This window comes from Harpia harpyja, chromosome 8 (assembly GCF_026419915.1).
Source record: "Harpia harpyja isolate bHarHar1 chromosome 8, bHarHar1 primary haplotype, whole genome shotgun sequence".
In the NCBI taxonomy this organism is placed as follows: domain Eukaryota; kingdom Metazoa; phylum Chordata; class Aves; order Accipitriformes; family Accipitridae; genus Harpia; species Harpia harpyja.
In genome coordinates this window covers 15345032-15372191 of record NC_068947.1, presented here as the reverse complement: position 1 = coordinate 15372191, position 27160 = coordinate 15345032, and the positions used below count along the sequence as shown (strand labels likewise).

General features: G+C 39.3%; 1 protein-coding gene across 4 annotated transcripts in view; it reads left to right on the top strand.

Annotated features, from left to right (window-relative positions):
• The window catches only part of MORC3 (MORC family CW-type zinc finger 3), a 36943-nt gene extending 11248 nt beyond the window's left edge, over nucleotides 1–25695 (top strand). For 2 of the 4 annotated variants that reach the window (XM_052794603.1, XM_052794605.1), the window contains 15 exons: nucleotides 4258–4390; nucleotides 5500–5714; nucleotides 5986–6133; nucleotides 8131–8278; nucleotides 9485–9616; nucleotides 9883–10002; nucleotides 10420–10517; nucleotides 14900–15004; nucleotides 15115–15237; nucleotides 15368–15442; nucleotides 16293–16335; nucleotides 17668–17855; nucleotides 18444–19278; nucleotides 19751–19914; nucleotides 23144–25695. In XM_052794603.1, the coding sequence (XP_052650563.1) occupies nucleotides 4258–4390; nucleotides 5500–5714; nucleotides 5986–6133; nucleotides 8131–8278; nucleotides 9485–9616; nucleotides 9883–10002; nucleotides 10420–10517; nucleotides 14900–15004; nucleotides 15115–15237; nucleotides 15368–15442; nucleotides 16293–16335; nucleotides 17668–17855; nucleotides 18444–19278; nucleotides 19751–19914; nucleotides 23144–23297 (2681 nt within the window). In that variant the 3' untranslated portion in view covers nucleotides 23298–25695. The remainder of the gene's footprint in view (nucleotides 1–4257; nucleotides 4391–5499; nucleotides 5715–5985; nucleotides 6134–8130; nucleotides 8279–9484; nucleotides 9617–9882; nucleotides 10003–10419; nucleotides 10518–14899; nucleotides 15005–15114; nucleotides 15238–15367; nucleotides 15443–16292; nucleotides 16336–17667; nucleotides 17856–18443; nucleotides 19279–19750; nucleotides 19915–23143) is intronic. The other 2 variants (XM_052794604.1, XM_052794606.1) reach the window with 2 other exon arrangements.
• Nucleotides 25696–27160: the final 1465 nt, after the last annotated feature.

Below are 27160 nucleotides of genomic sequence, written 5' to 3'. Positions count from 1 at the left end.
TTGGGTTACCAAGTTTCTGGCTGAACATCTTCAGGGTTATACTTGAGTGGTTCCTCTTAATGGTCCATCCATCAGTGTCCTAAGAGTTCTGCTCTTTGTTATTGGCTCTGTTGTCCATTGTTAGCTAGGGTTTGTGTATCTGTTCAATTTATTAGCTCCTGTTGCTCATCTTGCCTTTGATTCTGAATAGCAGTTAACTGGATATCTTCAGAGTTGCTTGTTTTCCGAGTTAGGGAATGATTAGAAGACTTTCTTTAACTGGTTCCTCAAAATAAAGGTGTGGTTTGGAAAGACTTGCCAAGCTTATCTAGCAGTTTGCTGCTGCCAAAGGGAGCAACTCTCCTGGTCACACATCCCTTCACTTCCTGTGCATAGGAGCAACAGTTTTGCTGTTGCTAATTCAGAAAATTGACCTAACAAAAGAAAATAGGAATTTTTCAGCTAGATAAGGCCGGAGCTGTCACAAAGGAGGAAACCAGAACCATGTGGCTGCAGGAAGGGCTGGCTGTTTCGGGGGTAATGTCGTGGTTTAACCCCAGCCAGCAACTAAACACCACGCAGCCGCTCACTCACTCCCCCCCCACCCAGTGGGATGGGGGAGAAAATCGGGAAAAGAAGCAAAACCCGTGGGTTGAGATAAGAACGGTTTAATAGAACAGAAAAGAAGAAACTAATAATGATAATGATAACACTAATAAAATGACAACAGCAATAATGAAAGGATTGGAATGTACAAATGATGCGCAGTGCAATTGCTCACCACCCGCCGACCGACACCCAGCCAGTCCCCTGAGCGGCGAGTCCCTGCCCCCCACTTCCCTGTTCCTATACTAGATGGGACATCACATGGTATGGAATACACCGTTGGCCAGTTTGGGTCAGGTGCCCTGGCTGTGTCCTGTGCCAACTTCTTGTGCCCCTCCAGCTTTCTCGCTGGCTGGGCATGAGAAGCTGAAAAATCCTTGACATTAGTCTAAACACTACTGAGCAACAACTGAAGACATCAGTGTTATCAACATTCTTCGCATACTGAACTCAAAACATAGCACTGTACCAGCTACTAGGAAGACAGTTAACTCTATCCCAGCTGAAACCAGGACAGGTAACTATACATGTTAAGTCATTTCGGCTGTTTTATCACCCCATGCCATACCTGGCTGGAATGATGGTAGATGTGCTGTGCAAGGCATGCAAACTTGTCTTCTTCCTTTGCCTCTGGTTTGTCATATGTGTTGCTTTAACAAAGCTTCAAAGCTTTGTAGCAACATACTGGTTGTAAAAGCTTCAAGTTAGTCACGTTGATTTAAATAAGTTTTGTAATCTGTCTTTCGCATGCTATGTAAGGCTATACCATATGCTAAATATCAAATAATGTAAATAGGGTTACATTGTGGAGGCCTGAATTTTAGTTTATGCAAACTTACATAAAACATTAATGGTCTGTATGCTAAAATTTGCCTTTTAAGCTCTAGTCTCTCCTGTCAACTTTTTGATGGTTATATTGCTGGCTTCTCCCCTTAGTCCTCAGTCAGATTAAATTTAGGTGAACTAATGGTGATGCTTAGAAGAGGGTAAATGGGACATCTAGAGAGAGTTCGTGAGCTAGCAAATCAGAAGACTTCCACAAATCATGGTCTTAAAAGAATACTTCCAAACTTTAAATTGTACTTGAAATGTCCTCTTTTGTTGATGCTGGAATATATTTTATGAACTTTTTCACTGTGGATGCAATTTGTACTTCATGCTTAAAGAAAGCAACCTACCAAGCTGATTCCTTTTTATAGGCTACAGTGTTGGCTTGAGCTCTTTATTTATGGCCCTCAGTTGAACCTGCAAAACAGGCAGTGGAGGCAGGGGCACTGCCTCCTGCTGTGCCATCACATCCCACCCCTCCTCTTCCCTGTGCTTTCCCCACACACACAAATTCCATGAGTAGCACAGTGCTGGGAAAGGGAGGGGAAAGAAATGCGATAAAGTGGTGTTAGGGCAGATGAGATTTAAACTAGTTTTGCTGCAAAGAAACGTTTGGGGAGTCATGGTTTCTGTTTCACTTGTGGTAGCAATGCTGCAAACTCTTTCAAATCCTGTAAACAGAAAGTTTAGTCTAAAGGCTTTTTCACTTCCCTTCTGTGAAAGTCATACCTTCTTAGATTCAAACAACTTGAACTAGCAAAATATGTATTTGTGACACTTAGCTCTGTTAATATGGAAGTGATGTGGTAGCAGAGCAGCGACAGTTTTTTCACGTAAATCTCCTGTGCCTCTGGAGTCAAAATTCTAGATTTTGCAGAACTGTCTGGGATATGGGAAATTTGGCTTCAGGTTTTTTGCTTGCTTTTTTTTAGTGTCTCAGATTTGATTATCTGAAGTTGTGATAGTATTTCAAATCTGATTTCCCAATTAAAAAGCCTGCAGGCCTGCAGCAGGTAAGATGTTGTTGCATCCATGCATATTAATGATGTGCTATTGTCTGCACTGTAGATAATAACCAAGCTTCCCGAGAGCCAGTCAGTAGAGATGTTTGCATGGCTGGGAGAAAGTAAATATTGCAACAGCTGCTTAGGAGACAGGAAATGAAAGTAGAAACTTGTCTTGGTTTTGTTTTCTATTCTCACATTTGAGCTGCTCATCTCCACCTAAGTTTTTGCCTCTATGTTACTGTCATCTGTAATAGCTGGGAAATTGTGTGTTGTTTTCAGGCAAGTTGTTGTGGTTTAGGCCTAGCTGGCAACAAAGCACCACGAGGCCACTGACTCACTCCTCCCCCAATGCGGGATGGGGAGGAGAAAATAGAAAGAAAAGCTCGTGGGTTGAGACAAGGACAGGGAGGGATCACTCACCAATTATGGCCATGGGCAAAACAGGCTCAACTTGGGGAAAAAACCAAAATCAATTTAATTTGTTACCAATCAAATCAAAACAGGATAATGAGAAGTAAAACCAAATCTTAAAGCACCTTCCCCCGACCCCTCCCTCCATCCTGGGCTCAACTCCACTCCCAGTTTCTCTACCTCCTCTCCCCAAGCAGCACAGGGGGATAGGAAACATCAGTTCATCACACATTGTCTCTGCCGCTCCTTTCTCCTCAGGGGCAGGACTCCTCACACTCTTCCCCAACTCCAGCGTGGGGTCCCTCCCACAGGAGACAGCTCTCCATGAACTTCTCCAGCGTGGCTCCTTCCCATGGGCCGCAGTCTTTCAGGAGCAGACTGCTCCAGCACGGGCTTTCCCATGGAGTCATGGCCATCTTTGGGGGCACCCAACTGCTCCAGCATGGGCTCCTCCCCGGGCTGCAGGTGGGCATCTGCTCCCCTGCTCCCCTCCATGGGCTGCAGGGGGACAGCCTGCCATCTCACCACGGGCTGCAGGGGCATCCCCTCCTCCGGTGCACCTCCTCCCCTCCTTCTTCACTGACCTTGGTGCCTGCATAGGTCTTTCTCTCACATTGCACTCTCCGCTGCAGGTTTCCCCTTCTTAAATATATTATCACAGAGGCACCACTGCTGTTGCTGATTGGGTCGGCCTTGGCCATAGGCGGATCTGAGTTGGAGCAGGGGAAGCTTCTGGCAGCTTCTTACAGGAGCCATCCCTGTGGCCCCTCCCCTGCTACCAAAACCCCACCACACAAACCCAATACACAAGGTTTGCCAGGTTTTGATGCAGCTATCTCATTGTAATGTTTTGATTTAATATTGTCAACTATAAAGAAGATTGGGTTTTAGGAGATTTAGGTTTTAGCATAACATTTACTTTATTAAAAATTATGGCTTCTTGCTTCTGTGCCAAAGTTGAGTAGTATTCAGTGACTTGGCTGAGAAATTTATGTCTGTGCCAGCACAAAATTTGTGCAACTGTATTACATACCTAACTGCAGAGCTGAAAAATGGCTGCAATTTTAGAGCCCCATTAGTTTAGCATGTCTCTTCAGCGTCATAGGCCCATGATTAGGGAACTATGTTAGGCTGCCATATTCACCAAATAAACATATGTGCAAGCATAACACCATAATAAAGTTAGGGACAGCTGTTCTGCATATCTGTTTGGCAGTGTTGCAAGACTAACATTCAGCAGATTGATTATATATGTATTTCTGCTAGATAGGGCTCTGTTGTGTGCTACATGTGGGTTTAAGTAACTTTGGGAGAGTTACTATCTGACATCTTCACTGGAATTAAACACTTTAAAATATGTTCACACTTAAACTGTTTAATTTTTGCTTTTTAGTATCCCACCCTTGTTTGCTTTCTTTCTCTTCAGATAATGCTTACGATCCAGATGTGAGCGCTAAACAGATATGGATAGACAAAACAGTGATAAACAACAATATTTGCTTGACGTTCACTGATAATGGAAATGGTATGAATTCAGAGAAGCTACACAAAATGCTAAGGTGGATAACTTCTTTTGCAATTTTTTTCTTGTAAAAATTCCAGCTTCTAGTTCTGTTATTGCTCAGCTTGCTACTTTTTCTCATATGTAATCGACTAATTTTGTTCATAAACTTAACATTTCTGAAGGTGAGCAATTATCCACATGAGATTCTAGAATAGACAGATGCTAGTAAAACTTTCATACAACTTTGTCAGTATATTTTTATCTCATAATTTTCTCTTATCCTTTCTGTCAACCTTCCCATTTAACTTTCTGTGCAATGTAAACTCTCTGTAGTGCCCTCGAGTGGAGCTAAGGAGAATTTAATTTTTTTTTTTTTTTTTTAATCAAGATTGCTTTAGTTTAACTTGGCGAGCAAGAGAAAAAGGGAGATTCAGTTCAAACCCTTTGAAGTATTGAAAATAGAAGGTATTGTGGGAAACTCAAGGGAATGGTAATTATGTCGATGTGGTTTGTCTATTTATCTTTAAATATTCCGTAGGGTTTCAAGTGATCTTTCTGCAACTTTTGTTTCTACAGTTAGTAAAGAGGTTGCTGTTCAATTGCTCTTTTAGTGCGAGATTGCTCTGCCTGCAGATAAATCTCTGGGTTTAAACTTGAGCAAGCTTGAATTCAAACCGTTTTTTTTCTTTTTCTGTTGAATACCATAATTAATAGCTTGCTTGCTAAATTCCACATTCCATATACAGTTACGTGTTTTACTTTAAATGTAATGTGTAGTTACTAATGGAAGATTTGTAGATCACACATTTTCAAGCAAGTGGGGGGGGAAGCTTTAGGGGCTTTTGTTAGTATTTATTGTGAAGCCACAGGATAACTATTAGAATCCTGTAAGAATGCTTAGAGCATAATTCCAGAGAGATGATATTTCTTTCCCGTATTTAAAGGTGAAAGTAAATGTCCCTGAATTCTTGCAGTGTGGTTTTAGCACTGTTATATGGCTCACTTTTAGGATTTGCTTAACTGTACATTGTTTAATAGTACAGTAGTCCCTGGTCTCTAAAACAAGAGATAAACTCATTGTGTTTAAGTCTAATTTGGTAAGTCTGGCACATATCAAGTTTTATAGGGCCTTTTACACTCTTCTAATGTTTTCTTATGTTTCAGCTTTGGCTTCAGTGAGAAATCTGTGATGAATGGCCGTGTTCCAGTGGGACTGTATGGAAATGGGTTTAAATCAGGGTCCATGCGCCTGGGAAAAGATGCAATAGTCTTCACCAAGAATGGAGAAACCATGAGTGTGGGCCTGTTATCTCAGACTTTCCTTGAAGTCACAAAAGCAGAACATGTCATGGTTCCTATAGTGACATTCAACAACGAACATATCCTTTCAACAATTTCTGAATGAAAAGTTGTGGGTACGTGCAAAATTTGGATGATAATATCAGTAAAGGAAATCTCCTTGGCTAGCCTTATGTATACCCTAAATAAATTGTAAGATGCAAGGAAGGCTATAATTTGTTAAGGCTTTTAAATTTGTAGGAGCTCTGAGATGTGGAATGAGAACCTGTGAAGTGAGTACTGTTGCAGAAGTTTCCTTATCTTCTGAAAGCTTACTTCATTCAGAGTTACTCTCCTTAACATAATGCTTACGACAGATCAGTGATCCAACAGAATCCAAAAACAGCCTCAAAGCCATCTTAACACATTCTTTATTTTCTACTGAGGAGAAATTACTGGCAGAGCTAGATGCTATAATAGGGAAAAAAGGAACAAGAATTATCATTTGGAATCTTAGAAGGTAAGATGAAGTCCAGTCTCTTATATCTCTCATTTAGCTTATGTTAACTTTGAGTGTATGCAAACATACAAGGGTTGGGTTTTTTTGTGGAATAATTCCAAAAGACTGTGGACAGTTAGCTGTAACTGGGAAACTAGACTCAAACTTGCATGGTTGAAGGGCTGTAATGTTGCATGAGAACTGTTGCTAATATCTCAAGTAACAAAGCAAAAGGAAGGAGAATGTAAAGGACTTTGATAAGATACTGTTGCTTTTTCCAGAAGGAAGATTGAAATAGATAAATTATAAATCTGTTATTTCAGACTTATAAAATTACAAATGCAAAAATTCAAACAAAAAATATTTGTATTTACAGGCAAGTATTACCGGCTTTTTAAGTTTGGAGTCAGCAGTATCCTTCTAGAGCGATCTAGATCTTTCTAAACTTCTTAACTGTTTATCATAAAATAAATAGAAATCCAAGTAAATACGTACAGTTGTGTGTATTTATCTTATTTATCTACTTGACTCTGTGGGATTGTTCATGGCAGTATAGATTTCCAGCCTTTTCTAGCTTTGACTTGCTTGTTGCTTTTTTTTTTTTTCTTTAAACAGCTATTGCTGTAGCAGTGGCAGATGGGTGTCATCACTTCCCATCTTGTTTCCCTTTCTTTCACGTTTTTGCTTCTGCCTTATTAGCAGGGAACCTGTCTGATGGTCTGTCTAGAAAAGCTTTAGCATGTCTTTAACTGTGACAGCACTAATTGGTTGGGAATATGTTGTCTTGTACTGTGTTCTTAAGTGTTTAGCTTACTGTAGTTTTAAATACCTGAAATAACAAGGTATCCATAGGAAAAAATTTTGAACTGTTTCGGTCCTATGGATTTGGCAAGAAACTAGCTTGGTTTTCAGTTTCTTATCTTTATTGTTGCCTATCAGAAAAAGGGCGGGGGGGGAGGGCGGCAGAAAGCAACACCTGGATGACTATAGATTAAATGTTACAGTCAATTATAGCCAGTGAAAAGTTTGGGGGTTTTTTATTTCATTAATTTCTTGCAAGTAGTAGAGCCCCAAATCACTTTTAGCTTAGGAGATTTTAATATAAGAAAGCTGGAGGTAACAAATGTATTACTGATTCTGGTTGTTTCCCCTTGCCACCTGCTCCATAAGAAAAACTTGACCTCCTTTACACTTCAGAAACTAATTTGCATTGCCCAGGTAGACTTTCATTTGGTTTTAGATATGAACATTTTTAGGAATGTGCATCACGTCATTGCTTGAGCAAAAGAAAATACTGTGAACTCAGCTGACTGGGCAGGATAACTTTCATGTTCTGAATTGTGGAGTGTGTTCATGGGAAGTTGTGGGAAAGAACACTTTTGGCGGGATTCATGTTGTTTCTGATAAGTTGTAATGAAATCTACTTTAAAAAAGAAACAACAGAGCTGTTTCAGTATTAAAAGACTTTATTTCTGGAATATTTCTGCCAACTATGATATATCTCAATGTTGTGTGCAAAGGTACTGCCAGTATACTGCAATGTATATATCTGCAACTAAATATAGAGTATACATGTAGTGAGTGGTCCAATAAGAAATTGTGATAATTATCGAGTTGCAAAGCTGTGGTGTCATTTTTGCAGCATTAAAAATCTTAGGAAGGCAATCTGTAGTGTTCAGAAATTTTGCGTTTAGAAGGTATGCATGTGTCTTGGTCCATCCAGAATTTAAAACTGATACTGACAGCTTTTATTTTTGAAGTGTGACCTGTTTAAGTTAGAATTCATCAATGTCTCACTTGCTATCACTTCACTTGTATTCCTTGGATATCAGAAAGGAACTGGTGAACTTTGTTTATGTGAATTTTAGCAAATCTGTGAGGAAAACCAGCATGGCTCAAAGGAATTCCCTTTCTCTTGCGTCCTTGTGACACCCACTGGATGTGCCACAATATCTTATTTTCTGGTGGCTTTTCTTTTTTCCATAATTAGTATATTTTTTTAAAATCTTATTTCTTAGAGATAAAAATGAAAAAACAGAGTTTGACTTTGACAAGGATAAATACGACATCAGAATTCCAGAAGACTTAGATGAAACAGGCAAAAGAGGATACAAAAAACAAGAGAGACTGGACCAGATTGTTCCAGAAAGTGACTACTCACTGCGAGTATGTATAACATCTTTTAAAATTTGTTTGTTTACTTTTGGAAGCTGGAGGGTGTATGTTTTTTTTTTTAGTGTAATGTACTATACTACAGAAGTGTTGACTGCGGGAGGACGAATGTTAACATTTAAATGTTAGGGCAATATGTCAACATTAATTTTGAAAATTGAAGGTGGAATGTATTTGTGAACTTGTGTAAACATTTGCTGTTTATTTAGAAGAAAATTACTGGGATTTATGTAGTCTTGTACATAACTTTTGCTGTCAAATGTAGCCATCATTATCCACTAAGGATTAAGAAAGAAATGCAATCAGTAGCTTCAGAAATTAAATGGAGGGGATGTGGTTGTCAGCACAGTAAACAGTCCATTGTAGTGCAGGTATACGTGCATATAGCACTGATGCTATCCCCATGTGGATCTTTTAAAACAGTGTCATTTCTAGGTTTCAAAAAGAGGTAAAGGAATTGGGAAGCAGCTCTGTTGTTTGAATACACGCAGGGAGACAGGGACAAGGCTTTTCTGTAGGCTAATTGATACAACCATTGTCTCCACTATTGATTCATAAGCTTTGAAGGCTTCTTTTTGTAAGAAAGGACATCTGGAATTAGTGGGTGTTCTGGGCACCTGTTGTGGATAATATTCAAAAGTATTATTCCAGTTGAACTAAAACCTTCAATTATTCTAAGACTCACTGAAGTCCTATATCCACTTCAATTACTAAAAGTTGTAAATATAATGATAAATGAAATGCAAATTAAAATTCATAGAGCTACAGGTTTATAAGAAGATTGCATAGCTGTTATCAAGCTATGATAATATGCAGTTGTTTGGAACAAAGTTAACACACTTTTTTTTGTTATTTTAAAGGTTGTAATATAATTTTTAAGCTGTCAGTAGGGGATAAAAAAAGAGGCTTGTGTGTTTGAGAGCTCTTTTAGTGGTAAAAATGCATCTTCAGACACCCAATTAACTTGTATTCATAAAAGTTGCCCTTCAATTGCTATTTATTTAATTTGTGATATATGTATGCTTATTATGCACACTTGCATTACCTATTTTTCCAGATTCAAGTTGGAAAAAAACACATTTCATAAAATTTAATTAAAACTTGAGTTTCTCTTCCTAAAGATAACGTGTATTGTAAAAATATTCATATCTTGATGTTTTGGGGTTTTTTTAGTAACAGCAGTTACTCTATGTTTTGTAGGCTTATTGCAGTATTTTGTATCTGAAGCCAACAATGCAGATCATTCTGCGAGGACAGAAAGTGAAAACACAGCTGGTTTCGAAAAGCCTTGCCTTCATTGAACGTGATATATATCGGCCAAAATTTCTGAATGTATCCTTTGCTAATATTTACATCATTGCATGCTGAATTTAATGATGTGACTTTTTATGTAAGCTGTCTGGATTCTGCTGGTAAGTTGCAGTTAAACTAATGTGATTTCTTTTTTTTTTTTTTTTTTTTGTAAATACATACTGAAGAAATTATCTCAATATAAAAAAAGAAAGTTCCAGGACCCAATTTAGAAGGAACACTCAGAGTAACTATATTTTTTGTGTTACTTGAGATTAACGAGATTTTTCCTTAATATCTGGTAAAAGGCTAAAACAGTAAGAATTACTTTTGGATTTAACTGCAGAAACAAAGATCATTATGGAATAATGATGTACCATAAAAACAGACTCATCAAAGCTTATGAAAGAGTTGGCTGTCAGTTAAAGGTAAGAAATTAAAGCTCAAAAATATTTAAAAATCTTTAGAAATCATTTTCACTCAAACGCTGATTTTAAAAAAGAATACAGATGGAAACGAGGATACTAATGTATCCTTTATAAAACCACCTTTTTTAGTTTGTACAGCAGTTAAAAATTGTATTAAATTGTATGCAGTTGTTTTAATGTTTGTTTTTGAAAGTAAGCTTGATACACAAAATATGGGCCTGGGCATATCTTTCAGGACAAAAAGAGGGGTGGAAGAGAGGATTTTTTTTTTATTTAGGGGGTTTGTGTCAAGAGTTTCTTTTTGGAGAGGAGGAGTTTTTACCTAGTGTATATATAGCTTATAATTACATCTGACAAACTTGCAGTATTAGCATAGAATATATATTGTTTTTCCTGATAGATCTTAATTTCTTACAGGCAAACAACATGGGTGTTGGTGTAGTTGGGATTATTGAATGCAACTTCCTAAAACCAACTCATAATAAACAAGATTTTGACTACACAAATGAATACAGGTAAATGTATATTTTTATGTAGACTGTCTGTTGAATAGTGTTGTTCACTGTGACATACTTGACGATAAAGGCTTCTTCTTTTCTAAGTAGTGAGAATAAAAGCTTATGTTCCATCATTAAACTGCATGACTGTTCTGAACAGTAGGGGCGGGTTGTTTACATATACACTGGTCATACTGCATTCATTGTGCAGTCAGTGAAGTCTAGCGTATGATACACATTTTAAAGCAAGTGCTCTAAAAGTGGTTGGTGGCAATTCTTCCCCTCACTGATTGTAAAATGAGCACAGAATAACTCACTGACATGTGGATAGTTGTATGGCACGTGACTAAAATTGTGATACATGAATCCCACACTATTAACTTCTTTTCATAACAAATTTTGTTTGGTCTTTTTTTGGAAAAGCTTTGTTGGATATTTTTGAGCCCTTCTTTTCAATTTCTTTCCTAAGAGTGGACTTGAATGCCCTCAAATCCTCTGCTACCTGATAGAGCATTTAAAATACCTGACATCCTGAAGGCAGCAGTGATTTAGGACACTGTTTCAGTTTTTGTTTCTAACTCAGGGTTGCCACTTTTTTACATATCTCTTCCATTCCATCAGTCAGTATCTAGTGTGATATTTCCTATAGTTAAACTGTGAACCAGATTGGGAACCTAGTCTGACTTAAAATTTTCAGAAATTATAATTGTTTTTAAGCCAGGTGAATTTCCTACGTCTGTTCACACTGCTTTGCTGTGAATCAGTTGTGCTGGCATTGTGGAAGGAGGCATGTGGGGGAGGAAAGGCTAGAGGGGATGAGTTCCCTAAGCAGTTTTCAGGCTAAGGTGTAAAAACTGCCCAGGGAAAATTATCTGAATACAAACCTTGAGAATTGTTCCGCTCTGTATTACTTTCTTTCCTTTCATGATGACAAGGCTATTTTCTGTTTTCTGTGCTGCTTCATGTTAAGTGGTATTAGGAGCAGCCACCTCCTCCAGCAGCTCTGTCCCAGGACTCCCTCCTGCACAGCCACTGGAGCCCAGCCTGGGGACCCAGGGTTTCTGCCCAGGCTGAGGGATGCGACTGCCACTTTCCTGTTTTCAGGTTCAACCAGTAGCAAAGCTGAGCACATGTCCCAGAGACACACACACAGAGAACACTGAAATGGCTGGTTACACAGACTGCTGCAGACAAGGGGCACCTACATATAGGACTCACTTAAAACACAAACAGCCAAGACCCCTTCCTCCTCTTTGGCTTGTAGAGATAGAAGCTCACAGTGAAGGCACACACATGACACTCTAGGTTCACAAGCACTTGTACATTTGTGGATCCCCTGAGTACCAGCACGACCCCTCTGTCCTCCTTGTACCCCTGCCTGGATCCCACGCCCTGTTACCTGCTTCACAGGTCCCCTGTGCGCTGGCTAGTACAGTATGATGTTGGCTAGCAAACATGTACACACTCACACAGACACTCCATATTTGCAAGTCTCCCTGAGTATGCCAGCATGAGCCCTTGCCTGCCTGATAGCCCTGCCTGGACTTGTGGTCTCCTATTCACTGCTGAGTCAAGTTTGGAGTTTGCTAGCAAATACACATGCACACCAGCTCACCAGGACTGGAGAAGATGCAGTCACTCATCCCCCCCACCAGCAGCCAGCACCAGGCACATGGGCTGTGACCCACAGTCCTGCTCCAGCTGCCAGCACTGAGTCCCTCACTCATGCCGGTCCACCCCAGGAACTTTTTTTGGGAGGACACACCATTCCTGCCTCAGTGGGTGGCAGCTGAGACCCCCACTTGCACTTGCAGCTGACACCACACACCCGGTTTTGACTCCAGGAGTTGGCACCAAATCCACTCAAACACAGAGAGCTCTGACCAGTAGCTGGCACTTAGTCCTTGCCGTACACATACACTTAGGCTAGAGAATGAGCTTATGTAGAGAGTTAAGAAAATATTAAATAAGAAGATACAAGAAGGTAGGACAGACTGCGGTGATCAGGCACAGGGCTCAGCCAGACAACTGTACTGACCAAACCTGTTTTACATGCAACCAACTCCTTTTATACCCTTTTCTATTTACCGCTCCCTTTGTTCCTCCCTGCTCCCCCTTCCCCATGCGCATTGCTTCATCAGTTGGCATAGTTCCACTGACCCTCTCCAAACACCCTGGACCCTCAGGTTTGCTTGCATCCTTATCAGTTGCAAAATCCCAGTTTGCCTGCAGTTTCTTGATAGCCCGTCAGTTAGTGTGACTGACCAGGTTTGTTTCTGGTTATTGTCTTTGTTAACGCAAATTGATCGGGTTTTATGACTCTCTGTGTTTGTCCCCTTCCCTTTCCTTATCCTCCCAACAGAAAATATAAACATTCTCACACTCCATATATCCTTACCAGTTAGTGTGACCGACCAGGTTTGTTCTTATCACTACCTCCCTTGACAGTCAGGTTTGTCTCTGTATGTTCTTGTTTATGGCTTCTTTGACCATATGCCCTTAAAGGAGCAGGCACTTCTGTGTGCCCTAACACTTGCTTTCAATGTGGACTTAGAAATTTAAGGTATTGACTTGCAAACACAGGTGGGGTAAACTTTGGCAGGAGAAGTCATTACCTTTTTCAAGCTGCATGTTTTGACCTTCAACGAGTTGTGGTTCAGCTTCCACTGGCAAGCTGAGCTGTCCACAACACCTTTCCTGAATTGCTGATTTATACACAGCTCTGCATATAAAGATAACCCAGAAACCACACCAGAGTGCTGTAATAAACAGAGCTGTTAACTGCAGCAACTGAGGGGCTATAGGAAGATAAATCTGGTCATTCATGCTGTTGAAACAGCAGCCCTCTGGAGGAGGAGCAGCAAGCCTGATGGCTGCTACAGCCACTACGGTTCAATCTGTCTGTATCTTTAAATGGTACCAACAGTTTGTGCTGCTCTTTGCAGTGGTGTTGCCAGCTTTAAGCAGTTCCCGTGTTTCTATTACCATTGTGCTAGCAGAGCTGTTAAGAACACATGGTAAAGCAGATCAGGGAATTGGTCAAACTGGAAAATAGCTCTTGTGTTAGTTTTTTCAATACAGATGTTCCCTGAACCATTACCAGTGTGGTGGCACTAACAGTTCCCTTGACAGAGGGTGAGGAATTAGCAACACTGTAGGATAGTCATTGGTGTTGACCAAGGTTTGCACTATGTTCCCACAGGCTGGCACAGTGAGCATCGAATGCTTTTTACTTGTTTCTTTTTAAAAACACTTGTAATGTGGGCATAGAGATACTACACTTGAAAGATCTTTTAGAAAAGTTTTTCTGCAAAGAGTACTACAGGTTTTCAAAATGTAACTTTCCAGCCCAAAACAGAAACGTAAAACTGATGCTGTAATTTCATGATCAGTGTAAGCTGACCTGCCCTTCTTCCCTCTTCTGAAGAGAGATGTGATCCCATCCATGCATTGCTGCTCATTTCTGCCCTTGTGGTGCTTCCTTTTTTTGGCACAGAAGTTCATGACTTGGGTTCAGAGGTGATCTAGATCAAAACTCTCTAGGTCAGATTAGTTCACTGCACAAACATTTGTGTTAGTTCAAGGGACGGGGTGGTGTAGGTGTTGGAATAAGCGAAGCAGGGAGGGACTAACTTTCAGGCTTTGGTTATGCAGCCACTTTACTCTGACATAAATTCAGCATGCTGACAAGAGGCAGTCTTATCTCTACCTCACCTGTGGGGCTTGTTGTTCTTCTTCCGCACCACTCCCTCCTGTGTGTGCCAGCTCTAGTAGTCATTGAGCTGCACTATGAGCCCCGATCAGGAAACTAATCCAGCTAAAAATTAACCTAGGCTAAGACTGGCCTGCTCCTTTTAGAAGCGTGTAGACTTTATACTACGTTAAAGTGATCGTGTGCTTGCATTCTCAATGTAGTATTGTTGTACATCAGCATAGAGTAGTCATGAACCTGCAGTTAATGGATGTACAGAAACATCAGCCAAATACACAGCTAGGATTGACATACACAAATACATCTACAAATACACATACACATCTACAAATACACACACTGGATTGACAGAGGTAGGTTTGTACTTTTTTCTTCTATGATTGAGGTTGACTTGGTGAGGTAGCTTCAGGGTTTGCACTGTACATTCACAGTGCTTCTGAATTGAGCACTCTTGATTTCAGTCTTTGTCTGTGCTCCAACTCATCTTTCCAGTAATTTCTTTGCTGACAAACATGACTTCACACAATTCCTAGTTTCTAGGATTTTCTAAAAGCAAAAAGCTTAACTGTTGTGCAATAGAAATATTAGAGTGGTTCATACGTTTGTTCTTTCACTGTAGTTTAAAAAGGTTCTTTCTGTGCTAGTATTTGATTATTTAAGATGGTCTTTTAAAAACTTTTCTTTTTAGACTTACAATAGCAGCATTAGGAGAAAAGCTTAATGATTACTGGAATGAAATGAAAACAAAGAAAAATGAAGAATATCCATTAGCTTTGCCAGTTGAGGAGATACAGTGAGTATCACTTTGAAATAAAAGAATTTTACATACTGTTATTACTGTTTTACACTCAGTCATGAAAATGAACTTTTCATGTGAATGTTCTGATATTTTTTCCATCACAGAAAACAGCCTGATCAGACATGGGTACAGTGTGATGCATGTCTGAAATGGCGGAAGCTGCCAGATGGAATAGAGCACTTGCCAGAAAAGTGGTACTGCTCACTGAACCCTGACCCACAATTCCGGTAAAATTAGATTTTGATTAATATCTAAATACTGCTTTTAGTTCTTATTTTATCACCTGTTGTAAGCATGGATGTTAAGCTCTTTTTGTCATGGGGTTTTTGGGTTGCTTTTTTTTTCTCCTCAACTCAGGAATTGTAATGTGCCAGAAGAACCAGAAGATGATGACTTAATACATCCTACATATGAGAAAACTTACAAGAAAAAGTGAGTACTAGACTTTCTTACAAGTGTCTCAACACTAGAAAAGGAATGTGAAAACTAAATGCCCTTTTCTCTTGCCTGTGGTATAATTGCAACTCTTCTGGGAGTATATCCAGTCAGAAAATAGTGCCCTGAAATCAAGACTTGATTGTAGCAGTCAGTAGGTGAATAGCACTATTCTTTTCTCTGTTACTAGCATGTTGACATTACATTCAAATTTCTCTCTTTGACTTAATGCCTGTTTGCCCTCCTAAATCAAAATTAGGAAAGTGGTAACGAAAGGGGCCTCTCTCATTTAATAACTACTAAGGAGAGCAATGTAGCAATTGGTGTTCAAGTACAGCTCTCAGAGGGGCATTGTTTCCTAGTACTAAGCAATATGAGGACAGTTTGGGATGTTAGAGCAGCAAGCTACTAGGGCTGTTAGGAGACCTTGTCTAGGTAACTATTGTTTTCAAGGTCCACATTGAAGCAGCTGAATACCTCAATACATTTATTGAAGAATAAGAGAGAGGATTCTTAGCTAAGGTGTATGGAAAAAAAATGACTTGGATAATTTTAGCTAATGCTGGCTAGCATTCTAGAAGTGGGAGTCTTGGGGTTTTTTCAATTTTAAATCTTAATCTGAGAGAGAACTTGTTTGAAGTGAAGCTAACTTTAAGCTATACTAGCTTCTAAGTTCATGCAGAAAATTTTCATTCAGTAAACCAGAATATGTTCGTTAGAACTTTATTGTATCTAGCTGAGATAAGGAGTATTGTGTTTGCTTTTAGTTTTTGAGGTTGGTTTGGTTTAATAAGAAATTAACATTTTGAATCTAAGCTCTTAATTTTTTTTCCTTGCTGCTGTGAAGAGACAGGGAAAAACTGAAGAAGCGACTAGAGTACAGCCACCAGGTAACTCCTGAAGTTGATAGGAACTGACTTTGGTTGCAGACTTATTCTTGCTGGCAACAATACTATGCAGTTTGATCAAATAGGCCAGGCTTTCAGTTAAGAGTTTGCTTTTGCTAGTGGCCAAGTGACTGGTTCAACATCCTGTTTTGTTTTGATGGTTATACAGGTTATGCTCACTATTAGTAAACCAAAAATCCCCCATCTTTGCTGTCCGATGATGGAAAATACACCGTTGCTTTCTATGTAGTACTTAAAGAGTCTGAGAGGGACAAAGCCCTCTCACAAAATAGTACTAGAAAAGATGTCAGTCACTCATACCTGTTTTTATGGCATGACAGCTAATTATTGAAAGTGGATTCATTGTAGAGAGATGTGATGAGGATATGAAAGTTAAAGATGCCCTTAAAAGTGTGGCAGGGGGTGGGCATGGACAGACTTGTAGTAGCTGTGCTTTCGCAAGGAGGCACTCAAATTCAAATTAAATTAAATGCAAATCAACATGGTTGAGTGATGAGAATGTCTAGATTGTAACTTGGAATCAAACTTCCTAAATGTGATTTAGCTTAAGTTGCTTTCAAAGTAAAGTGCTAACCTAAGATCACTCTGTTTCTGGAGAGGAGATTTTGCATGTGCTGTTTTAACCTGTATACTTCATTGTATTAATTTTTCTGCCATTGCTTTTACCCAAGTACAAAAGTACTTTCTGAAAGTAAAGTGTTGTTCATTTTAGACAAACTGAATTCATTATGAGCAGCTTTAATAGAGATGGCTGTCCCATACTTTGTGTATGATGGTCAGACTTCAGACAGAGACGCAGCTTGGGAGAAGCTCTTGCCTGAGATTCTACAGGGTACTTCAAAATAGCTGTTTCTGGAGAAAGACTTGTAAGATCAGAAAGTTGCTTTCTGACAGCAATAAATCTGTGCATGGAGAGGAGTGTGCAGCTGGCATACAGCATTCAGAGTCCTCTGAGAAATCTTCCAGAAGTCTGTAATTATGATACAGAACTTGCTGCTTTCTAGTATGTTTCATGTCTTAAACCAACATGAAGGAAATACTTCACACACATCAGTAGAGTTTGGGTGGAGGGGGGAGGGGTCGTGCAATCATTAAGTTAAGAAAACTGGGGTTTGCAATGTGCAAGTTTTGCTAACTTAGCCTTTCTTATTGCAAAATACTGAGCCCGGGTTCAAGGAGATCCTTGTACTATACATAAGAAACATCAGTCAGAGTTTTAGGTGTTGGCAGATATTTAGGAGAACTGCTTAAACCTATTCTGAAGAATCTACTAATGTCTGTTTCTTTTCATTCTTAATTAATATTACCATACAGATCAATAATGAAATGTTTTTAAAAACACCTGTGTCTTCAAGTAAAGACTTCAAAACATTCTCAGCCATGAGTGGAAAGGAAGCTGTTCCAAGATCACTTTTACCAGAAACATCAAATGCTTCTGTCAAAAGACCTCTGCTTCTTTTAAATAGATCAGTATCTTCACCTCATTCTGATTCCGATAACAGGTTAGTGAACCTGTACAACGTAGATTCCTATTTATTTCTAAAATTAATAACTTGTTAATGAAAATGATGGTGTTGGGTGTAGTCCCATCCTCAGGTGATAGCTGCCAAAATTCATATGTCACTTTTGGGACTATAGGAAGCAGCAGGTTGATTAAAGGTACCTAGAAACCTTGTGAGGTACAAAAGCGAATGCAGCAAAAAATACTGCGCGCTGGCAAGGAAAATTGCTTAGTGGTTTGTCTGTTTAGTAAAAGACTGTATTGTGTTAACTACACTGCAGTATGTTTTCTTCAACCTCTGTTCATTAAGGAACAGGTGCAGGGGGCTGTTCCCGCAGATACTGAGCCTGAGTCTATTTTAAAATGATGTGTGAAGGTAATTTAGTGTGTGGATGTCAGCCACTTGTTTTTACAGGAAAGGTATTTACTCTGGCTACACACGTTAAAATACTATGCAAGGAGACGTCCCTTTCTAGTTACTGAGTGGTAGTTTTTAACAATGCTTATAGAAACACTAAACATAGTTTGAAACAAATGACTTTGCACTTTTTGAGCAATACAATAAACAGTTTCATATTTTGCTTCTCAGTCTTAAACGGAAGACATCTAGTTGCATGACACCTGTGTCTTTAAAGACACCTCGATTAAATGACAAAACATTCAACAACCATGATGATGATGATGATGATGAAGATGTCATTATTTTAGAGGAGAGCAGTACTCCAAAGCCTTCAGCAGATTCTGATGTTCCTGTAGTAAAAACTGAATGTATTAATCTGGATCAAGAGGAGAAGCAGATAGAAAACTATGATGTCAGGGAACCCTGCAGTGCAGCTACTTCAGAATCAAAAAGTGAACAGTTGACCTCATCAACACAGACAGAGCTCCCAAACATAGTTGTTAAAAAGGAAGAGGTGGAAGATGACACCGATATTCAAGTTCCCAGGGCAGAGATGGAAACTAAACAGCACAATGTTAATGATGTTTCTGAGACCTCTGTAGATTTTGGAAATGAACTGAAAAATCGGCTGCAATTATTAAACAAAGAAAAAGAAATGTACCAAAACAAATGTGAAGTATTAACCAAACAAGTAGAAACACTGGAACAGAGGATTTTAGAAATGAATAATAAGTATGTAAAAAAAGAAATGTGTCATCAGTCAACTGAGACAATTTCTTCATCTGAAGAAGAAAAGGTTCATGAAAGAAAGTTGGCAGAAGTGACAATTCTCTATGAACAGGCCTTAGAAGAAATAGCAAAACTAAAGGAACAGTGCAGTACCCTGCAGAACTTAAAAACTGAATGCAGCAAGTGTGCTGATGGTGAAAATAAGAGTGAGGTAGAGGAAATTGCTGTGCAACTGGATGATGTTTTCAGGCAACTGGACAAGTGCAGCATTGAGAGAGACAGATATAAAAGCGAGGTATGTTTGTTAAAACAGTGATATCTATCCTTCAAATTAGCAATTACATTTGTTTTTTTTTAATGGGTGTTTCATAGCGGTTCTAGTACACAATGTGTTGTATAGTTCAGTCCACTAACTAATCAAGCCACCTGAAAGGGGGAAGAAATACTACATTAGCCTAGGAGCTTCTGTTTTTTTGCTTCCATGGACAGAAATAAGAAAACTTCAGAGAGACTGCAAGGCTCTGAGTGGCTCTGACTGCAAGACGAGAGAGACTGAGCAGGTTTAGAGGGAGCACGCATACAGTGGTTCAACTGACAGCTGGCTACTTTAAACCAGTTTGTCTAGGTTATCATATCTTAAAATCTCACTGAAAAGTTAATTAAAAGCAGTCAACAAAGTTAAATGATTTAAATTTGTATAAGTTGTCTTTATTTTAATCCACCACAATTTTATTTCATATATAAAATTATTTTTATTTACTTGCCAGATTGAACTACTAGAAGTGGAAAAAAATCAGATTTCCTGTCAATGTGAAGAACTCAAAGCAGAAATCGCACAGTTAAAAGCTTCGATTCCACAAGCAGTAGCACGTGCAAATGATTCTACCACAAGTAATGTAGAAGACTCTGTAAATTTTTCTGATGGAGAAAGGTATCAATTTTGTTCTTTCTAGACTATATTTCAAGCAAGATTTTGACTGGCTGATTGTATCTGAATAATCTTGATGAAGGTCATGTCTGATTATCATATAATAAAATGTGATGCTTGGAATTCTTTTCTACTGCCTCTTTTGACTCCTAACTCAGTAACATTTTTTTATCAAGTGGTTTTTGTTTGGTTGGTTGGGTTTTTTAATATGATTTGGGTATTTGTGTGAGCAGGGTTGGCCATTGCACAATAGAATGCCATACTGACACTTCTTAAAATATCAAAAATGTTATATAATTTCTAGGCACGACTTGTAGCACAAGGAGAGAGAAAGGAGGCAGGAAAGAAGGCGATCATTAGCTTATCCTGTGTAGATGAACTTCACTTTTTACATTCTATTTTTCTTTCTTGGATCAATAATACTCTACTGAAAAGAGTTTGGGTCTTGTTTTGAAACTTACCTTTCCTGTAAGAACTTCTTGCTGCAGACCAATCCTATGGAACTAGGTTGTGTCCAGAGTGTATCTTTGAACTAAACGAGGGTTTAAACTTATAAATAGGGAGCTTGCAGCTCTCGGTTAATAGAAATAGCAAAGACAGAAAAGAAGTACACATACCAGATGGAAGCAGGGATGAGCAGTCCATCAGGAATACAGGCACACTGCCTGGGCATGTAGGATGGATTTGAAAGCCAGAGCTCGGCTGGAGTTAAAACTGGCCAGGCCTGTGAAGGGCAACCTGAAGGGTTTCTGTAAGCACAGTAGCAGCAATAGGAGAACTAAGAAAAATGTGGGCCTGCTGCTCAGTGGGGCAGGTACTTAGTAGCTGGATATGAGGTGCATGAGGCACAAATTGCTTAGGTACCCAGTATCTTCTTTACCTTGGTTTTTACTGGTAAGGTCTGCCCTCTGGCCACCCAGGTCCCTGAGCCAAGTGGTGATCTTAGGGAGTGAAGCATTACCTGTAATAAAAGGTGACTGAATTAAGGGACCATTTAAGCAAATTTGACATACACAAGTCCATGGGACCAGTTGAGATGCATCAGAGGGAGCTGGCCAATTGATGGAGAGTTGGCCTTGCAACAGTTTCTCAAAAGGTTGCGGCAGTCGACGTTCCTGATGCCTAGAAAAAGGCAGTCATCGTGCCCATATTTAGGACAGGCAGAACTACAGGCTGGTCAGTGTAGCCTCAGTCCCTGGGAAGACCATGGAGCAAATCTACCTGGAAGCCACCTGCAGCCCCATGATAGTCAAGCTGATTAGGAACAGCCAGCATGGATTTACTGAGGGCAAATTGTGCCTTTGCAGCCTCATTGCCTTTTACAGTGAGATGAACAGCTGTGTGGACCTTCATTTTTAGCAAAGCTTTCAATGTGGACTGCCATAATACCATGGTAGCGAAGTTTGTGAGGTATGGTTTGGATAGGTAGACTAGGAGCGGAGTCATAAAACTGGCCAGCCTGCTGAGCTCATGGATCAATATCGAGGCCAGTAACAGTTAATGCCTTCAGTAATGGCCTAGATGATGGAGCAAAATTAACTCAGTAAATTTATGATGACATCAAATTGGAGGGAACCATTGATACTCTGGAGAGTAGGGCTGCTGTTGAGGGACCTTGACAAATTGGAAAAATGGGCTGAAAGAAACCTCCTGGAAATTCAATAAAGGCAACTGCAAAATTCTGCACCTGTGTTGGAAATACCCCACGCAGTTGAACAAGCTGGAGACTACTCATAGGAAAGCAGCTTAGAAGAAGGCAGCCTGTGATGCTGGTGGACTAAAAGTTGAATGCAAGTCAGCAGTGCACTCTTGTGGTGGTAGAACCCAGTGCCTACTGGGCTATATTGGCAAGAGTTCAGCCAGCAGTTTGAGGGAAGTGATTCTTGCCTACTGTTGGGATTGTGAGACCAAACATGGAGTATTGTGTCCAATTTTGGGCTCCCTGGTATATGAATGACATTGGTATATTGGAGCAAGTCTACTGAAGGGCCACCAAGATAGGCAGGGGCTGGACCATCTGATACATACGGGGAATCTGTGGGATATAGCCTTACAAAGGGTGGAATACCTTGAAAACCTATTGCTCACTTCTGCTGCCTAGTGAGAGGGTGTAGAAAAGATGAAGCCAGGCTCTTCTCATGAGCACAGTGATAGGATGAGAGGCAATAGACACAAGCTGCAACATGGAAAATTCTGTTTAAGTATTAGAGGAAAAAAAAAGTGTTCACAGCTAGGGTAGTCAAACCCTGAAAAAGGGACCCAGGGAGATTGTGGAATCTCCATCTTTGGAGATTTTCAAAACACAAGAAGGTCCTAAGCAACCTGATCTGAGTTAGCCCTGCTTTGAAGGGGGGGCAGGGAGAATGGACTGGGTGATTTCCAGAGACCCCTTTCAATCTAATTTTTTCTGTGGTTAAATCTCCCCTTTATCTGCCAGCATTTCATTTTCTTCTTATAGCATCTGACTTGTGCTTCCTAAAAGAATTAGCAAATATATGTAGGACTTGTAAGTAACTTTTACCACAAGTCCTGTTGGGATATGATGGCACTGTGAAGACTGGCTACTGGAGATGATAAAGGAACTGATGGTAGAAGGAAATGCTCAAGAGAAGGGATGGGTGATTTGGAAGCAATTTGATCAGGAAGAGGACAGAGCAAGGGGATCCAGGAAAGAAAGCAAAAAGAGGAGGCACAGCATTTTCCCTGTACCATAGCTCTTACTTTATTTCCTCTTTATATTTTAAAGCCTTTGGACAAACTACTTTTTCTTGCCTTCTCTTTTTTTCTTCTTTTGTTCCCATAGGTGGTAGTAGTTTGTGCTTTTAAATGTATAAAAATACTGTGGTTTAATATTGTTTCGAGAAATAAAAAGGTGTTGTGGGATAAAGGATTGTGCCTGTGCTCATTTGCTAACTTAAATAAAAGCATTCAGAAATATTTCTGATCTGTTTTGGAAAAGGCAGAATTCAGTTTAGCGCTTAGTATTTGTTTGAAACTAAGGGAATATACACCTTCAAAATTAAAACTTGAGAGGCTTAGCTTTGAAAAACCGGTAGATTTTGAAATTACCTTGATGCAGCTTTAACTGCATCAGGTTTTTCGTTGGTTTATGGAAGTCATGTACAGAGCCTTTCCAGTATACAGTATTAGTCCAGCTTTGTTAAATAAAGTACTGTGTATTTGAACTTAAAACTTCATCTACATCTAATCATATCTAATTATTTCTTCACAGCCTGAAACTACGCTCCCTTCGAGTGAATGTTGGACAACTTCTGGCTACAATCATGCCTGATCTAGACTTGCAGCAAGTAAATTATGATATTGATGTAGTAGATGAAATTTTAGGGCAAGTTGTAGAACAAATGCATGAAATCAGTAGTACTTAATATCTTAAGATTTTAGCAGACTCTTACCTGATCTTCCATTATAACCTTTATGTAGGTTCAAAATTGTATATACTGCTTCTTCACTTTATATATTTGACATAGTTTAATCAATAAGTGTATATACTCTACACGTTTAGATGTTCCCACAGATGCAGTGGGTGTTACCTTCACTTCCTCTTAAAGGAAAACTGTCAATATTGACCAACCCTGATGTACTTAATTAAGGATTTTGCTTTTAAAATGTATTTGTAATTAAATTTGCAAATATTTTTATTATTAGGAATCTTAATACTTTTCTACAAAAGCTTTTTCGTTGACTTTTGATGTTATATAAGCATTAATACTTGCAATTATTTCCTCTTCTAAAATCTAAGTAGTAGAATATATTAAAAATGCAAAAAAGAACCTTCCTTGATTTCCTTCTCAGAACAAACCTTAGTAGTGTTGTTGTATACTACAGTATTGTTTCATTGCTGTTGGCAATGTTGTGTGTTGCATTAATGGGATAGAATGTAACTAGTAGACGAAAATTTTGGCCATATGGGTAATATTTGTGTTTTACTACCAAAAAAAGAAAAATTCTTTAAGGGGTTTTATCCTGAAAACTGGTGATCTTTGACTCCCTTTTGGATTTTTTGATGTCACTAAAGAACATTATCTGTACATAGTTTTGCAGCATAAACAACTCCATGGGATATGGCTAGGATATTTCAGCCTTTTCAGTGATGAAAACCACATGCCTGTTTTTGTCCTGCCCTTGCTACTTGCTTGCTGTTCCCTACATCCAAGAACCTGTCTGTATTTGCGCACAGTCAGAGGGATCTTCAGTTCTACCCTATAGCTCCCATTTGAACACAGCAGTGCTGGTGCACAAGTCCAGGTATGTTACCAGTACATGGCTTCAATGGTCAGATTTCACACAGAGCTCTTGCCTACTTTTTTTCAAAGTCAAAGGCAGCTGGTGGAATGGGAAGCATCCTGCTGGACCATTGGAGAGAACAAGCTGGGGTGGCATATCCAAAGCTAGGTAGGATTCCTGGGCAACCTCTGCTCTGCATCAAACACCACCTTTTGAGACCTGAAGGCCTTTTTTCAGGGAAGCCCAGTGCTGAACAGGGTTGACATAGAGGTTCTGTGATGTATACAAATGCTTATATATATAATCTCAAAAATCAAATCATTGCAGTATTAAACGTATAGTCTGCCTTGGAGTCTTTCAGGCTGAGATGCGAGGGTCCCGAGATTCGGCTCTCGGAAACTTACCTTCCTATCAGAATGTACCATGCTGAGTACAGATGAGTCAGACTACTAAATCCTTGATTAACTAGTTGAATGGAAGTACTTTGAAAAGGAGGCATGTTTCCTTATCTGTGGTGTTAACTACTACAGAGTGAGCTAAAGCTGAAAATGTTCAAATATAACTCGTTTATGCTATCTTAAAGTTTAGACGTCTTTTATTATAGGCAAGATGGGGGAGTCCCTTTTCCCCACCCCGTTTTTTATTTCCGTAAATGTTTTATAGTGACTCTTAAGCCACTAGTTTTATGCTCTAATGCTCATGTAAAAACTTCCTGGAAGAAATGGTACTGGGAGAAGTCACTGTTACAGTGGTGACAGTATCCTCAGCCAATTATATGTTTTTCTTTTGAAGTCATCAGGAATGAGAAGAGAGGCGTCAAAGATAGCAAATCCACCTTTTACTCTGAGGTGGTATTTGTCATCCAAACAGTGATCAAGAAGAATGGTTCTTGCTTTTAAAAAATTTAAAAAAATAAAATAAAAAAAAAATCATGAAATAGCGTTCAGTATGTTCATTCCTTGGAAGTATCTTTTTTTATAAAGCCAACATTTTTGGCTTTTGCACTGCTACTGTCCTGATTTAATTAGATTATGTTCCTCTTAGTTGTAGTTCAGTCAGTTTTTGATGGGCAGTATTTCAATTTTAAGATGCTATCTATTCTAATATGCCAATAAGGGTAATGCAATACTGTTGTACTTTATAATGGATAAATTGAATGTTTGGTTTTTGAAGAGGTGGCTGTAATATAACTGTTTGTATGACTTTTAAAAAGTTTATATTTTCCATTTATTGGTGTGTAGTTTTCCATTTCTTAATCATTATTTATTATGTTTCATCAGACTCTGTAGCTGAATTTCTTATAGACAACTGGCAAAATATAGCTTATGTCTATATTAAAAATGGCAAATTTACCCTGTACATTTACATTTTGGAGAACAGTGGACTAATGGAAATGGTTTTTATTTACTTGTTAAAATGTATTTTTTGTAAAAAAATTAAAAAATAAAAATATATAAAACTGAGTTTGCTGGATCAAAACTTGTATGTGATCAAATGCAATGTTTTTGTTTATAAATAAATACTATGCAGAATGCCTAATGTTTCTGCGTTATTTTAAGTGTTCAGTCTTACAAGAAAGCCGGCTCAGTCTGGTTTTGAGCAGAAGACTTGGGCACACCAAGCATGCCCTCAGAGCAGGTGGGCATCCTAACTGAGCCCCAGACCAGCTGGCTGGCTGTGCTCCTTCAGACGGTTGGTTTTGTACAGGGAATTCTCTTACCCAATGACAAGACTGTTACTGTAAGAGGATTTCGGGCAAAACTGTTTTTCAAGGCCTTGTTAGAGAGCTGTTGTCTTTGGGGTACTAAGGCGGAAGTGACGGGAATGCAAAGGTTAGAGTTAGGGAGGTGAGACCACCTACCTCCTTGGGTGTCAGTAAGCTCTTGGATCAGATCGGATCAGCTCTCCTTCTGAAATGTTACCTGTAGGCTAGCTGATCAGTTCCCCAGCATGAGAGGCTCAAGTTCTTCTAGGTATTTTTGTGGCTGAGGCAGACCGTTCTTCCCTGACCAGTACTTGATCATGTAATACAGACAACTAATAAAGAGGCGGCAGTGTGCAGGTGTTACCGAAAAAGCTGGCCGGTCAAAGAAACTCTCTAAGACTCAATTTTGGAGTTTTTTTAGAAAGCAGGCATTCTTTATTGCAGTGCTGGATGCACGGGGGATAGTTCTTCCTAGCGTGCATACCGTTACCTACAGCAAGCAACGCTTCTATTGTTCTAATATATACATATTGATTACATTTCCCAGAACGGTTGTACATATTCATGTTATTTCCCAGAAATTATTTACATAGTGTCCACCCTTTTGGGCATGTGCTATTAAATGGGTCGGTGGTCTTTTGGGGTCTTTGAAACCCTCTGGTGGTCATGTTCTTGGTGTCCGCTAATTGAACTCTCTCTTAAGGCATGCGCAGTGTGGGTCATCTCAGGTGGTTCATCTCTTCTTCCTAGTTAGCTGGCCCTGGCAGGTTTTAATCACAAAGCTCAGCAGAACTCAAGGCTTCTTATCTCTTTGTGCATACTGTTAACAAAGCTCAAGGTTTTCTTACATACCAAAAGTTTCAAAGTCGCTCAAGCAAGCATAAATTAAGCGCTACAAAAATACGATGGAGTCCTTCCACTCCAGCCTTTATTTCAAGGCATCACAAGGCATTGTTGTGGAAAGGGTTGCACCTGGTATGGAAATGTTCTGGGTATGGAAAAAGCAGTGCAGTTAGAATCCAGGGTATGTGTTAACTGAATTTCAAGGAAGTTCCTGGTTTTAATGTATGAGTGTACTTGATGCTTTCTGGTACGCAAGTGAAATTTGAAATCAAGCGCGAGGACTTGCACCGTCCTGGCTTTGTAAGCCCAGTCCTACTTGCAATGGAAATCCTCATTGCCCTGTAGAAGTCCTCTTTCTTTTTAAAAAATCAATCTAATCTGTATAAATAACTCTTCATTTGTTCTCTTCTGCTTTCTCGCCTGTTGTGTGAGGCAGTGTAATAACCGGTGAGGTCT